Source organism: Drosophila innubila (genome assembly GCF_004354385.1).
Source record: "Drosophila innubila isolate TH190305 chromosome 2L unlocalized genomic scaffold, UK_Dinn_1.0 5_B_2L, whole genome shotgun sequence".
In the NCBI taxonomy this organism is placed as follows: Eukaryota; Metazoa; Arthropoda; class Insecta; order Diptera; family Drosophilidae; genus Drosophila; species Drosophila innubila.
The window spans coordinates 1222149-1238172 of record NW_022995373.1 but is presented as its reverse complement, the minus strand read 5'-3'; the positions used below and the strand labels follow the sequence as shown (position 1 = coordinate 1238172).

Sequence of the window (16024 nt, the reverse complement as noted above, 5' to 3'; positions counted from 1 at the left end):
ACCAGCTTGGGTCATGAGATACGGGGGTGTAAGTGGGAGGGGAAAAATTTAAATGATTGCAGATAATGGGGCTGTTGGGCCCTTTTGGTAAAATATTGAATTTTTTAATTTTCGATTTTTTTTTTTTCTTAATTTATATTTTTATTTAAAATTTTTAGATTAAACTGAATTTTGTTCGTCACAAAATGGAATATCAGAAATTTTGGGGCTAGAAATTGCTTTCGTCACTAGACTTTTACTTCGTGTAGAGGTTTTTTTTGTGGGATAACAGTTAATTCTCAAAAAGCATTTTTTCCAATAAAAAAAATTTGTTTACAATACTTTTATATATATTTAAATTAGGCCCAGTAGCTAGTACTCTAGTCTTTTGTTATTATATTATAAGGAACTAATGTATAATAATTAAATAAATAATAATAATATTTAAACTAAGTAACGGGTATCCTACTGTCGGAATCTCGACTATAGCCTTTCCCACTTGTTTTATTTCTAAATTTCGTTTCATTTTTCAAAATTATGATTTTTGTCGACTGATTTTAGATTACGCTAAAGAAATAAATACAAATACATATGTCTTCTAGCTGTAAGCTAATCTTGTGACGAAAGCAGCACGAATGGTGCGAAAGGCGACTAGCAATATATACAGCTAATTTGGAAAATTTGCTACGACTGTCCGATCAGATTGAGTTATATACCGAAAGTTTAGTCCTAACTTACAAAATGGCATACTAAAACTTTTTCTTATTCACCTGGGTCATGAGATACGGAGTGTAAGTGGGAGAGAAAAAATTTAAATGATTGCAGCTAATGGGGCTGTTGGGCCCTTTTGGTAAAATTTTTTATTTTTTACGCGTCGATTGATACCTCGATCACCCAAACCCGATTACTGGTTCAAAGGATAACTAAATTTTAAATTTTTGGTGGTTATCCCAAAATGAAATAAAAAGTCAGTTTGTTTGTCTGTTTGCACTAAAAAAAGCTTAGATATAAAGATGGGTATTTATATCTTTTGGAAAATCTAGAAATGTTTGTTCTACGACTTTTTGAAAAAAAAAACCGCTAGTTTAGCGGGAAAACGCGAAATCCCGCTAAAATTGAAACCTCAACAGTTTCCAAACCATAGAAAATATGTTCTATATATCATTGGAAAGGTGTGTTAGAGGGCTTTAAGGCTTACCTTTAAACTTTTTATCTAAAGTACTCAGGTAACATTTTACAGGTGAAATAAAGTTGTTTAGCTTACATTTTGGAGATTTATGACAAAACGGCTGTAACTATTATTTGAGTATGTTGTATAACGTAAAATTTTGCGTTTTTTGGTATATGAAACATAAATTTTGGCTGAGGAGCTTGGAAGATAATACCTGTTAAGTGAATATATACATTTTTCTATCGGTCGAAAATCACGTTTTAGTACGAAAAACTTTTTGGTTTTATGAGATATTGCAACCAAACTGATACAATATGCATTTAACTAGGTTTTGTATATATGCTGACCAAATTTGGTTCAAATCGGACCACTATATTATATAGCTGTCATAGGACCGATCAGGTCAGAATTAGGTTTTAATATGAAAAACTTTTTTGTTTAATGAGATATTTTAACCAAATTGATAGCATATGCATTAAAGTTAGTTTTAAAAATCTTGACCGAAGTTGGTTCCTATCGGACCACTATGTCATATAGCTGTCATAGGACCAATCGGGCGAAAATCAAGTTCTTCTGGGAAAAACTTTTTTGTTTTACGAGAAATCTTAACCAAAATAATACAATATGCATTTAACTTGGTTTTATATATCCTGACCAAAGTTGGTTCAAATCGAACCACTATATCATATAGCTATCATAGGACCGATCGACATAGGACTAAATATGATATAAATTCAACAACTAAATTTATATGTTTTACTATTTGCCTGCATTAATGATAAAGTTACAATGTCAAAATCAAAAGCAATTGAAAAAATTTCTGATATCCCACAAAAAAACCTCTACACGAGGTAAAAGTCTAATAACGAAAGCAATTTCTAGCCCCAAAATTTCTAATATCCAATTTTGTGACGGAAAAAATTGAGTTTAAAATAAAAATTTTAATTAAAAACATAAATTAATAAAAAAAAAAAAGGAAAATTGGCATTCGGCACTGCGAAAAAAAAATTTATATGTACAAAGAAGCTCACTCTTTTTGCGCAGAGTGCACACTGTAGGTGTAGTGTTTTTTCGCAATTTGCAGGGTCTTAAATTTGAAACAAACTAGACCTGCGTGAGGTATAAAGAAATCTGTGTGTCAAATTTGGTTACGCTATCTCCTATAGTCTCTGAGATTCCTTTGTTCGAACAGACGAGCGAATGATTTTTCGCTATTTGCGGGGGCGGAGGGAGGCGTGGCTTCAATTTGAAACAAACTTGATCTGCGTGGGGTATATAGAAGTCTGTGAAATCTGGTATCTCTATCTCTTATAGTTTCTGAGATCCTTTTGATCATACAGACGGACAGACACACATGACTATATCGACTCGGCTGTTGATGCTGATCAAGAATATATATACTTTATAGTGTAGGAGATGTCTCCTTCTCCCTTCTACATCACCCTACTATAGAAATTTCTGTCTCAATCTCAAAACCTTTTAGTCCACCTCTATTATGTCAGCAATTACCTCGTCGTTGTTTTCGCAAGGGAAATTATTCATTGCTTAATGAACTTATCCTTGCTACCGACTGGTGCTTTTTAGAGAAAGCTACTGACATTGATATTGCCCTTAGTTCTTTCTATGAGACCCTAAATGCACTCTTAGATGTGTGCATTCCAAATTATGTTCCACCGTCTGGTTCTATAAAGCCTCCTTGGTTTACACTAGACTTTCTTATTTAAAAAATATTAAATCTAAATATTTTTAAAAATATAAGTCTGGTTCGAGTCTTGACTGGTCTAAGTACACAGTAGCCAAGTCGGACTTCGCCAATTTAAACTCGCTATGCTACGAGAATTATCTAATTCGTTGCAAAAGACAGTTTTCCCGTGACCCTAAACAATTTTACAAATTTGTTAACTTGAAGCGTAAATCCCTCAGTTTACCTTCCTCTTTTTTTTATGGGATAGATAATGCCAGCAACGACTCTGCAGCCGCTGAACTATTTGCTAACTTTTTTCAATCCACCTATTCTCCAATCTCCACTTCCAACTCATCTTATCCTTATTCTATTTTTCAATCAAACACTATGTTTGTTCCCTCTATTTCTTTTAACACTATAATCTCTTCTATTAGCTCTTTAAAATCTTCTTTCATTCCTGGGCCAGACAACATTCCTAGTTGTCTCCTTAAGGAATGTTGTTCTTCTTTAGCTGCTCCGTTGCATAAGCTTTTAATCTATCCCTTGATCTTCAATCTTTCCACATCTTTGGAAAGAATCTTATATCATTCCCCTCCACAAAAAAGGTGGTAAGTCTGATATTTCGAACTACAGAGGCATTGCAAAGATATCAGCCATTCCTAAATTATTTGAAAAAATCCTTGTTTCTTCTTTGCAGCATCTCTGTAAATCGATCATTTCCCCTGCACAACACGGCTTTATTAAGGGTCGGTCCACTACGACCAACTTGCTTGAATTTACCTCCTTGGTAAATGATGCATTTTCAGAGAAAAAGCAAACTGATGTCATATACACTGACTTCAGTAAAGCCTTTGACTCTATGAACCATGACCTCTTACTTTACAAACTTAATTGCATAGGTTTCCCTCCCGCCTTTGTACGTTGGGTTTCCACCTACTTAAAAGGTAGGACCCAAAAAGTGCTTCTTAGGTCAACCATTTCAAGTTCGGTTCACGTTACTTCTGGTGTACCTCAAGGTAGTCACTTGGGGCCATTATTTTCACTCTGTTCATTAACGATCTACCCACTATTCTGTCCCATTCATATATTTTAATGTATGCAGATGATGTAAAGCTTATCTTTTCATACACTGATCCCTTCTTCATAATCGTCTGCAAGACGATTTGAACATATGCAACTTTGGTGCTCGGCCAATAAGTTGTATCTCAATTGTTCAAAGTGTATGTTCATGACATTTAGTCGAACTAGGCCCTATTTAGGTTCTTATACGATTGACAATACCCCTTTGCAACGTATAAAAACTGTAAAGGATCTTGGAGTTTTATTTGATTGCAAATTATGCTTCAATTTGCACATCTCCACTATAGTTAATGACGCCAAAGGAGTACTTGGTTTTATTAAACGTTGGTCGAAAGAATTTAATGATCCTTTCACCACTAAACTCCTTTACGTTTCTTTAGTTCGTCCCATCCTGGAATACTGTTCATGCATATGGAGCCCACAGTATCAAATAAACCAGAATCGAATTGAATCAGTTCAAAAGCAATTTTTGCTTTTCGCCTTACGTGGTTTAAACTGGGATCCCAACCTTCGTTTACCACCGTACTCCCATAGGCTTCGCCTTCTCAATCTTCCGTCTTTAATTAATCGTAGGAAAACTCTTGGTGTTGTCTTTCTTCACAAATTGATTATTGGCGAGATAGATTCTAGTTCCCTTCTGGCCCGCCTCACCTTTTCGGTCCCCCGCAGGTCTACTAGGAATTACAAGCCTTTATTTTTATCTACATGCACAACTGATTACGCTTCACACGATTCGTTTCGTGTTTTATGCACTACCTATAATAGCCTCTTTCACGTTTCTCCTCAGAACTCTCTCTCCTTCCCTAAAATCGCAATTTTCCAATACCTATCGTTAAATCCTGACCTTACTAATACTAATAACTTGTTATGCTACTTTTACTAATCTAACATTCATACTATCTATTAACATATCTATCTATACTATTAACAATACTAATCTTAATTGATCTGATTGGGTTTTTCTGGGTTTTCCCCAATCCTAGCAACAAATGTTGGATCATTTATAATTTTGCTTACCCCAGATCTAACTGTAATTTTTGTTCTCGTTACAGTTCATAATTTATTTTTAATTATATTTGTATTTTTAATCTTTAACTTAATTCTTATACTTGGTAATTTTTTGTTTGCCGACTGCTTTTAGTCGTACATAAATAAAATAAATAAATAAATAAATATACATTCCAACGAACACAATATACTCTTTTACTTATTTTTTAAGTTACGTGTATTAAAAAAAATGTTTTTCGTATAATGGGGCCCCAAATCTATCCAAAAAAGTACGTTTCGTTCGTTTAATGGCCAAAATTTTCGAATTAGGTGCCTAGTGTTATCAGCGGCAGAAAAATTTATCACACCGTTCACCAGGAAGTATCAAAAGTATACAATTTTTGTGAGGGAGCATGTTTTGTGGTGAGTTCGCCCAATATCAGTATAGATTATTATGTTAAGATGTTATAGTTTTATTAATCATCTAAGAACTTTTCAAATAAGGACCCATAATAGATTAAGTTATTTACTGATGTCAAACAGTCTTGCTAGCACATTTCTAGTTTGACAACACTTCAAATGCTCATTCGTTTGCGTTTGCATTTGCATTGGTATCTGCCAGATCCTTCATTTAGTATTGTATTACAAAAGGGAAAAATTATAATAATGTGCTTTAAAAGTTGCTAACACAGCTCAAAATTATCAAATTCAAACATAATACAATCAGTTTAAAAAAATATGAAGAAACGAATTTTTAAACATAATAAAAGCAAACTAGTCGGCCGGTGCTACAGTCGAGCATACTCGACTGTCGGAGACCCCGTACTTACTATCCAAAATCAGTCACTTCTAAAAACTAAATAATATTTAAGATTACCATAAACTCTTATATATTAAATTTTTCGCTCAGATTTGCTTCCGATATAATTAAAATTTTATCGGCAGCCAGAACACACGTGGAGGCCATTACACTTGTAATGGGGTCCTTTTTCAAAAGAAACTTTTGGGACCTTCGAGTCGATTTGAGTTGCGTAAAAGCAACCCCAAAGTTCCCAAAATGGTTTTTATCTGCTATCTACACAGATAAAAGTATATGCATATATATATATATCTATATATATGTACATATAGCAATAAAACTAAAATAATAATAATAATAATATTAATAATAATAATAATAATAATAATAAAACAAAATAACAGATAATTTAAATATAATAAAAATAAATATTCATATATAGCTTTAAGATTAAATATAGTAAAAATAAAAATGGTAATAAAACAAAATATCAGATAATAATACAAAATAAAAAATATTTTCAAAGGATAAAAATCCACATGTGCAATTCAAAGATCTGTTCAGTGCACACATACATACATATGTTGGCACGCGCCAAAACAAAAGAAGTTTCTAGCTAAGCATTCATATATATAAACATGCGTTTATGCATATTTGGCTATGTTAAGCATAAATGAAACCTTAACAGAGAATAAATTAAAACTGCATGTTAAATATGCTAAATGTTAAATCAAATAGTAAAATAATTAAAAACCAAAAAAAGACAAATTTACTAAAAACATAAATTTACACAGTAAATTTATAATAAACATGAAATTAACATAGAATTTTAACTTAACGTTTATATAAATACCAATGTAAAATTATTTAAATGAAATTTTTAAACATGTATTCAATATTAAATGTCAGTATAACATTCATATAAATAACAATTTCAATAAATTGTAAAAATTAAAAAAAAAAGCTTAAATTCAGCTGGAAAAAGTTGTTCCCCGGGAATCAGACCCGCGACAAAATTGCAAAATTTTCAAAAGACAAAGGCTCAAAGTGTTGAGCCACTCTCGCACTTATGTCTTTATCCTCCTAAATGGCCATATTGCTTGTTTTAGTGCTCAATTAAAAAGTAAAAGAAATAATTTATATTTTAACATTTAATGTTAATATTACATTTTTTTTAATAAGCACTGAGTTTGTTTTAATATAAAATGAAATTGAATTCGAACATAAATAAATTAAAAATCTTTCGCCCACGGCAGGACTCGAACCCACGAGCACTGTCCGACTCCGCGACTCAGTACACTGCGCCACCGAAGCTCACGTCTGAATGGACGCCAATTTGTTATATAATATGTTAATATAAATTTTTTGTTTTATCAAGATATTCAAGTTTTAATTACTGCCAACGCGCCATCAACGAATTTAACAGCAAAATTTATTATTTGAATATCTTCGCTATTTACTGTGCGATCAGAATGAAATTTTCAGCAAAAATTTAGGACAGTTATATCTTCATCTGTGCAAAATCTGGAATTTCTGGCTTTCAAAATGCTCTTATAATTTGGATATGAAATTTTCAATGTCGATTTGCAGGCGGTTAAGGGGGCGTGGCTGATTTTTGAAACAAACTTGATCTGCCTGCAGTATAGAGGAACCTACATACCAAGTTTGGTGTCTCTAGCTCTTATAGTCTCCGAGATCTAGGTGTTCATACAGACAGACAGACAGACAGACAGACGGACATTGCTATATCGACTCGACTATTGATGCTGATCAAGAATATATATACTTTATAGGGTCTGCCACGCCTCCTTCTACCTGTTACGCACATATTCGGTAAAACAAACCCAATAGACCCCTGTACTTTTTTTAAGTACGGGGTCTAAAAATGAAAAGAGTTTGCTTATGCTAGCGTAGACCCAAATGTTCCTGGAGCCCAAGTTGTCACCACCATTTAACAAATGTTTCTGTAATCAAACTTTTTTTAATTTTTAAAATCTAGCATTTTTTAAAAGCTTATCTCTAGAGGTGAGCGTGCATTATTCAACATTTCTTAGAAATCACTCTGCCGATCTTAAAGAGCATTATACTTTCACAAACTTATATCAATTTTTAGAACAAGAAAATTAATAATGCTTTTTCTCCTCTCTGTGTTTGCATTATTGTATTTATTAAGCTTCCGATAAGATGTTAGACATTAAAATCTATGGTGGAGAATCGGCTGGGCATATTTGCAAGCCTGCCCAACGTGAATTGATGGGTATGTTTGAAATTAAATTTTATAAGGCTTCACTTAAAAATCAAAAATATTTCTAGGACGGCAAAATGCATCACGCTATAAGCCATAATAAAACCACTGCAGTTTGAGTGATGTCTTGTTGATTTTATTTTAAGTGCTTTATAAACATGCCTTCACTTGGAAAACAAAATAAATTTTTGCCAGTTAAATAATACTATTAAATTGCAGAATGCAAGTATGGGAAGCTTTTTTATCCACTAGGGAACTTCACCCCCGGCTCGATTCGCGCGCGGTGATGCAGTGCGGCCAAGATGAACAAAAATGTTTTTTTTTTTACCGTGGGCCGACTTAAATAAAATTTGTTTATGATGTATAAGACATAGGCAGACACTTGCCAGTATTCACATATCACCACCAAGCTTTATTAATACACTGAAAGAAAAGGCCAACTTCTAAAATCAAGAACATTCATCTTAAATATTTTGTTCTTAAATAAGATTATTTTAAGACCAAATTACTAAAACTAAGATTATTAATCTAAAAAAACTTAAAATCTTAATATAAGAATAAAAATCTTAAATTGTTAGGAAAGTATAAATAGATACTATTTCGTATCAAATAAATGTTGGCACCGTGGCGCTCTGGTTAGAGGCCGCTTCAGTTGAAGAAGCAGTAGGCGGCAGTTCGAATCCCCTCGTAACAAATTAAAATAACATTTATAAAATTACTAAAACAGAATAAAATATAAATAAATCAAAATTTAAAATAAAAAAATATAAATATAAAAATAATTTTCATTTACTTTTTTTGATTTTAATTTTAAGAACATTTATTCTTAAAATAAGAACTTGGTCTTATTTAAAATGTTCTTAAAATCAAGATGTGTTCTCTTAATTCAAGAATTTGATGTTCTCGACGCATTTTTTACACCAAAAATCTTAGTTCTGAGACCAAAATTTTGATTTTAGAACTTTTTTTTTATCAGTGTAGCTGTCACCGTTGACGTCTCAGCTGATTTGTTGCTATTTCTATTTCTTTGAATTTTGCCGTTAATTGCATTTGTTATTGCTCAAATTGAATCATAAATAATTGTAAGAAATTCATCTCGGCTTTGTGTCGTCAATATGCTTCATTGAATTGTTGTTGTCTGCTGCTGTGTCAGTTGCAACTTTTGACGTTTGGCGCGTGATTTAAAACGTCAAGCTGTCAGCTTTGGCAATTGTCATAGTGTTACTTGTTGTCGGTGTTGTTGTTATCTTAGTTGTTGTCTCAACTTGTTTGTTGTCTCCACTTGTCTCTCGGGCGTGCCTCATTGCTCAGCTGCGCATTTTAGCGCTACACATTTCCTGATTTTCGTTTTATGTAGATTAGCGCATTTAAAACACATTTGTTGTTATACTCTAATAATGGTTATTATGATTTTTAAAGGGTAAGATGTAACATATTGATAATGACGTTCATTATTATTATTAATATATGGCTTGAAAACCCTATCGTGGCATGGCATGACATTACGGGCTTGTGTGGAAATGACGTTTATAACTACTCAAATATAATGTCAATTCATGCTATTTTTTAACTTTGGTGGGTTCAAGATCATTCATACATCTTTTCCTATAAATGTTATATAATTTTAAATAATTGCTCAAAGTTTTCAATAAGAAAAGTGTAAATCTGTAACTTACTATATGCTTGCCTTAAAATTAATTTACCTGCTTTTAAATTCATTTAATATTATATACATACTCAATTTTTAGCCCCAAAATTTCTGATATCCAATTTTGTGACGAACCAAATTCACATTCACATAAAAATTTTAAATAAAAATATAAAAATATATAATGTACCTGAGTGCTTTAGACAAAAAGTTTAAAGGTACGCCTTTAAGCCCTCTAACACACCTTTCCAATGATATATAGGACATATCTGTAGCTTCTATGGTTTGGAAAATGTTCAATTAGCGCAATAAAGCGTTTTCCCGCTAAACTAGCGGGAAATTGAAAAAGTCGTAGAACAAACATTTCTAGATTTTTAAAACGGAGTAACTCCCTATCATTACATCTAAGCTTTTTTAGCGCTTTGATGCAAACGGACAAACAAACTAACTTTTTAATTTATTTTGAGAAGTCCACTAAAATTTTCATATTTATTTATCTTTTGAGCCAGTTATCGGATTTTTGTGATCGAGGTATCTATCGACGCGTATTTTTAATTAGAATTTTTAAAAAATAAAAAGTTTTACCAAAAGGTCCAAACAGCCCCATTAGATGCAATCATTTAAATTTTTTCCCTCCCACTTACACCCCCGTATCTCTTGACCCAGGTGAGTTAGAAAAGGTTTTAGTATGCCATTTTGTGAATTTGGATTTTGATCGGTATACAACTCGATCTGATAGGACAGTCATAGCAAATTTACCAAATTAACTGTCGCCTTTCGTCACTATAGCGAAATGTAGGCGTTCCCGAAATGTCTGAGATTTCATTTTTTTCGCTAAAATCGACTGCCGCACATTGAACTCCAATTCCCATATTGCATATGAATCTTTCATATAATAATGTAATCACTGACCAAAAATGGTTAAATATGTTTAGTGCATACTAAATGTACATGAATTGGTAGGGTATTAGATCTTCGTTGAATCAATCGAATGTTATTGTATTTTCTTGTTTGTTATTATTTTGACTTTTGTGTTCGCTTCTCTGTTGCCTTTCCGCAGTGACGCATCTGACGTCGCGTCGGTTTGTGGCCAACTTAAGTGACGTTTTGCACGTTTTACATTTTGTTTTCTTTGGTCGATTTCCCGTCGCTTCACACGTTTCCAAGTCGAATGTCACGAGCGTGCATGTTCAAGTGGTGGCTGGCAAATGGGTGGGTCTTGGCTTTTGATTAGCCGGTAGCTGGAGCGACTTATCCACTCAGTTGGCTAAGAGCAGCACCATCGCTCAGCCATCAGGTGCTCAAAATTAGCAACTGTATTATTAGAAAAAACTAACGAACCATGCTCTCTCTGGGCTTATACATTGTCACGTGTCTGGCACTAGACCATGTAGACTGCTCACCTGGGTCCAGGTTGGAAATCAATATTCCTCTTACCTTGCCTCCCCTCCTCTTTCTACAAGGGGGCAGCAGCTTATTTCGCCTCAATTGCGACATTGCAATGTTGTCACTGTCTAGTCGGAAAATCGAGGCTTTTAAGCGGATTAGTTTGATTTTTCAAAATGAGAACCCCCAGTTTCAATGTCTCCCTCTCTCATCTTCTTTTTTTCTTTTCTTCTCTTTCTATTTGTATCTATACTTTTGTTTCTCGAACGGTCTCCTATTTGAAAATCAATATTTATTCCGATATTTTACTAACAATTTTCTTGAAAGGTTATTTTTCACTTCCATTTGGTCGACAGTTCTATTTCAACTGATGTAATGAAGCCAATAAAGAACAATAAATCGCTCTTTAAGGCTTGAACTTATATGAACTCTCAGAACCCATTGTGAAGTTGGAATAATTGTCTATACTCTTTCTTATCATGCAGGTAGATATTTAAATTAAAAATTTATTTGTTGAATTTTTTTATACAAAGAGTAAGAAAAAATTGTATAAGAAAGAAATTCTTTATTATAAAGAAAAAAACCTCTACACAGGTAAAAGTCTAGTGACGAAAGCAATTTCTAGCCCCAAAATTTCTGATATCCAATTTTGTGACGAACAAAATTCAGTTTAATCTTAAAATTTTAAATAAAAATATAAATTAATAAAAAAAAAAGAAAATTGGCATTGTGCACTGTGAGCAAAAAGGGTGAGCTTCTTTGTACATAAAAATTACTCTTTGCGCAGTGCCGAATGCTTTTGCTTTTGACATTGTAACTTTATCATTAATGCAGGCAAATAGTAAAATATATAAACTTAGTTGTTAAACGTATTTCATATTTAAAAAAAAAAATTTCTTTAATTATAAAGAAAAACTAGGGGGCTTCGCCCCCTGCTCGCTTTGCTCGCGTTGCTAAAGCCGAGCATACTCTACTGTCGGAGACCCCGTACTTACTATGGAAAAAAAAGTTTTTCATACTAAGACTTGGATTTCGCCCGATCGGTGTAATTAAAATGCATATTCTATAAGTTTGGTTACGATATCTCGTAAAAAGAAAGTTTTTCATACTAAGACTTAATATTGGACCGATTGGCTTTATGATATAGTGGTCCGATAAGAACTAACTGCGGTCAAGATTTTTAAAACTGACTTAAATGCATATGCTATCAATTTGGTTAAAATATCTCACTAAACAAACAAGTTTTTCATACTAAAACCTAATTTTTACCCAATTGGGTCGATTTGAACCACCTTTGGTCAGGATATATAAAACCAAGTTAAATGCATATTGTATCAGTTTGGATGAGATATCTCATAAAACCAAAATGTTTTTCGTACTAAGACGTGATTTTCGAGAGATAGATAAATGTATATATTCAGTTAACAGGAAATCTTTTTCAAACCCCTCAGCCAAAATGTGTGTGTTATATATTTGAAAATTATTGAAAATTAAAACAGTTTCCAAACCATAGCAGCTACAGATATGTTCGATATATAAAGAACTCAGGTAACATTTTACAGGTGAAAAAAGGCTATTTAGCTTACACTTTGGCGAGTTCTGACAAAACGGCTCTTACGATTTTTATTAAATTTGAATATGTTTTAGTACTTAATTTTGCGTTTTTTGGTATATAATACATTTTTTTTATTTGAAATATTTAAACCAATCTGACAGATAATGCATTTAAGTCAGACTTACACATCCTGACCAAAATTAGTTAAAATTAGTCCACTATATCATATAGCTGCCGTAGGAACGATCGGTCTAAAATCACGTTTTAGTACGAAAATCTTTTTTGTTTATTGAGATGTCTCAAGTTGAAAGAATATGCATTAAAGTTGGTCTGTTGCACTCCGACCAAACTTAATTCAAATCGGCTGACTATATTATATAGTATATATAGCTTTATAATAGCTGTCATTGAAACAATCAGTCAAAAATTTAACGCCTCAAATCTTCGGCGTGCCGAACGGCTTCAAGCTGCTGGACGGCAGGTTGTCCTGCTTAGATGTGATTTGATTTTGAAAAACAAGTAAAAGGGTATATTGTGTTCTTTGGAATGTATGTAACAGTGAGAAGGAGGCATCTCCGACCTTAAAAATTTAAGCCCCTGCAAATTGCGAAAAACCACCACACCCACAGTTTTTAAAAAACACTTTATTTTGTGATAATAAACGTAATCTATTAGTATTATCTATTATCCCACTGAACCGCATCAAGATCAAACAAGTAGAACGGCAGTTACGGCGAATTAAAGTTTTCAGATCAAAACAAGTATTTTTTTTTAAGTATTTTTATATATAAGTAACGGGTATTCTATGTTCGGGATTTCGACTATAGCCTTTACCACTTGTTAAATTTGGAGTAAGCATATTAATAACCTTCTTTCAAAGTATCAATGTCAAAAGCATATGAAACTCAAAATATTCTGATATCTTCCAAAAAAACCTCTTTACGAGGTAAGAGTCTTATGACGAACAATATTTTGTTTAATAAATAAATTTAAAACAAAAATATATAAATTAAAAAAAAAATTCATTCGGTACTGTGTAAAAACAAAATTTTAGGTAATAAGAAGGTCAACCTTTTTGCGCATGGTGCAGAATGCAATTTTTTTTTTAATTTATATATTTTTGTTTTAAAATTACATATTAAGTCGAATATTGTTCGTCACAAAATTGGATATCAGAAATTTTGCGGCATGGAAAGACTTTCGTCACTAGACTCTTACCTTGTAAAGAGGTTTTTTTTTTTAAGATTTTTATAACTTGAGTATGTTAAGGTGAATTGCATCATTATTTATATTACGAGTAGGGTTTAGGTTAATAGTACTAGGTAAAAATTTGCATTTTTGAATAATCAACTTTGTACTTTAAAAGGCACAATCACTAGGTATAGTATTTACAGTTGACTACGGAATTTATAAGCATGAAGATATTGTTGCTGTGTGCGTTTCAAATAAGTGGTATAATACAGTATAAAACACTTGAAATCTACCTATAGCTATATTTTTCAGCTCCTTTGTACAGACATTGTGGGGATGCTATGTGGCTCAAGGAGATTGTCCAAATAAGAACGTAACCTTTTGGCTTTATTCCATGTAAGTTAAGCTTAAATAGAAGTTAACAAAGTTAAACACAAACCTGTTCTCTTTGGAATCATCTATGACACACAGAAAGACACGGAATAATCCAAAAATGCTTGATCCTCTCGATCTCAACCCCCAAGACTTTTTGCCGAAGTATCCAGTGATAATACTTATTCACGGTTATACTGGACACCGTGACTATGCTCCTAATTCTAATATACGACCTGCTTTGCTCGATAATGGGAACGTCTACGTAATATCCGTTGACTACGGTGCACTGGTTCCGGAACCCTGCTTTCCTCAATCCATACTGAATGCGCCGTTAGTCAGCAAATGCTTGGCCCAGCTGATAAACAATCTGGTTGGATACCGAATTGTAGAGAACGATCTCTTGCACATTATTGGCTTTAGTCTGGGGAGTCAGGTGGCTGGCCAAACGGCCAATTATGTTAAGCAAAAACTGCACCATATAACAGGCTTAGATCCAGCAAAGCCCCTCTTTGTTGTGGTTGATAATTGGGAACGCTTAGATGCCGAGGATGCGGATTTTGTGGATGTTATACATACGAATCCCCCGGAGCGAGGCGTTTTGAAACCCATAGGCCATGTGGACTTCTATCCCAATTTTCGAGTAGCAGAACAGCCTGGCTGTGAGAAAGAAAAGGACCCCGGCAGCTGTAGTCACAATCGTGCACCGGAATTCTATGCCGAGTCTATAAATTCAAATTTAGGTTTCTGGGGAATACGATGCGATAATTGGTTGCCCCATGTCTTCGGTCGGTGTACCGCTAGGCAATCTCAAGCCCTCATGGGTTATCATGTTTCACCTATTATGAGTGGTACCTACTTCCTAGAAACGGCCTCCAAGCCCCCATACGCCTTGGGCCATAACGGCGCAGTTATCACTCCAAGTACCACCCACCTTTTCTACAGGACGTCGGCCGAGCACATTGATCAATTAGAAGCAAAACTGGAAAGGAAATTTTTGACGAAACAGGTCAAAAATATGCAGAAAAGTAAAAGAAGCTAAAAAAAGATTTTACTTTATTAATTCTGTCCATTCTCATGCTTATTGTCGATGCTTGAAGATCCACAACCACTTATCTTCTTGAGTTTACTTCTATTGTGATTAAAGGTTTCAAGAAAAAGGTGCAAACTGCCCTTATTTATACGGATTTATGTAGAACTTTCGTTTTCGTAAATCATTCACTACTAATTTATAAGCTTAATCTTCTCGGATTTGCGAACAATTTTCTTCTCTGGATTTTCAATTATTTAAATACAAAAAAAAACACATAGTGTTCTTTTCAAAAATTAATAAACGATCTATTTATAAACGATCTGTCATCTGTTCAATCTCATTCACTTGCACTCATGTACACCAAGCTTAGTTTATCGTATAGTGATCCTTTTTTTTAGTCTCATGCAAGCAGACTTAAATGCATTCTTTCTTTCGTGGCAAGCAAATTTATTAAATCTAATTATTTAAAAATATAAGAAGATAACTTCTGCAGAGCTTTGCGCCATAATTCTCAGTATTCACTTAATGTCATTATCTTCGAATATTTACGTTTCAATATAAATTAATAAATTTTTTTATTTTGTTGTTATAAAAAAAAAATTTAATTATTATTAATTTAATTTCTTTATATTTATTAAATTATTCAATTGTATATTGTTGTGTCGACTGCTTATTTCTTGACAAAAAAAAACTGAAATAAATAAATTATTTAGCTATAAAAATGTTATGATAATGTCTACGCCAAAACACATCAATCATCTGTCACCTATCAATAATATGTGATGGTATCCTGGGCAACGTTTTAATGAAGTTTTTAGTGAAACACAAAGTTCAAATGTTGTGTAATGTCACATTTGCCTCATCCGATACTTTACCTAACATGGTCCCCAAAAG

At 33.1% G+C, this 16024-nt stretch overlaps 1 protein-coding gene across 2 annotated transcripts; it reads left to right on the top strand.

Annotated features, from left to right (window-relative positions):
• Positions 1 to 13930: 13930 nt before the first annotated feature.
• On the top strand, positions 13931 to 15154 carry LOC117782569 (lipase member H-A-like). Of its 2 annotated transcripts, none has more exons than XM_034619592.1 (3): positions 13931 to 13968; positions 14025 to 14121; positions 14197 to 15154. In XM_034619592.1, exons 1-3 carry the CDS (start codon positions 13950 to 13952, stop codon positions 15137 to 15139), a joined length of 1059 nt encoding a protein of 352 aa, XP_034475483.1. In that variant the 5' UTR covers positions 13931 to 13949; the 3' UTR covers positions 15140 to 15154. The 2 variants fall into 2 exon arrangements, with proteins under 2 accessions (XP_034475483.1, XP_034475485.1); XM_034619594.1 differs by having other exon boundaries at positions 13946 to 13968; positions 14038 to 14121.
• The last annotated feature ends 870 nt before the right edge of the window (positions 15155 to 16024 follow it).

What these genes read in the sequence shown, in the direction of transcription:
- LOC117782569 (XM_034619592.1), top strand. An exon ending in ACCTTTTGGCTTTATTCCAT is followed by an intron (nt 14,122 to 14,196) that starts GTAAGTTAAGCT and finishes TATGACACACAG; the next exon opens with AAAGACACGGAATAATCCAA.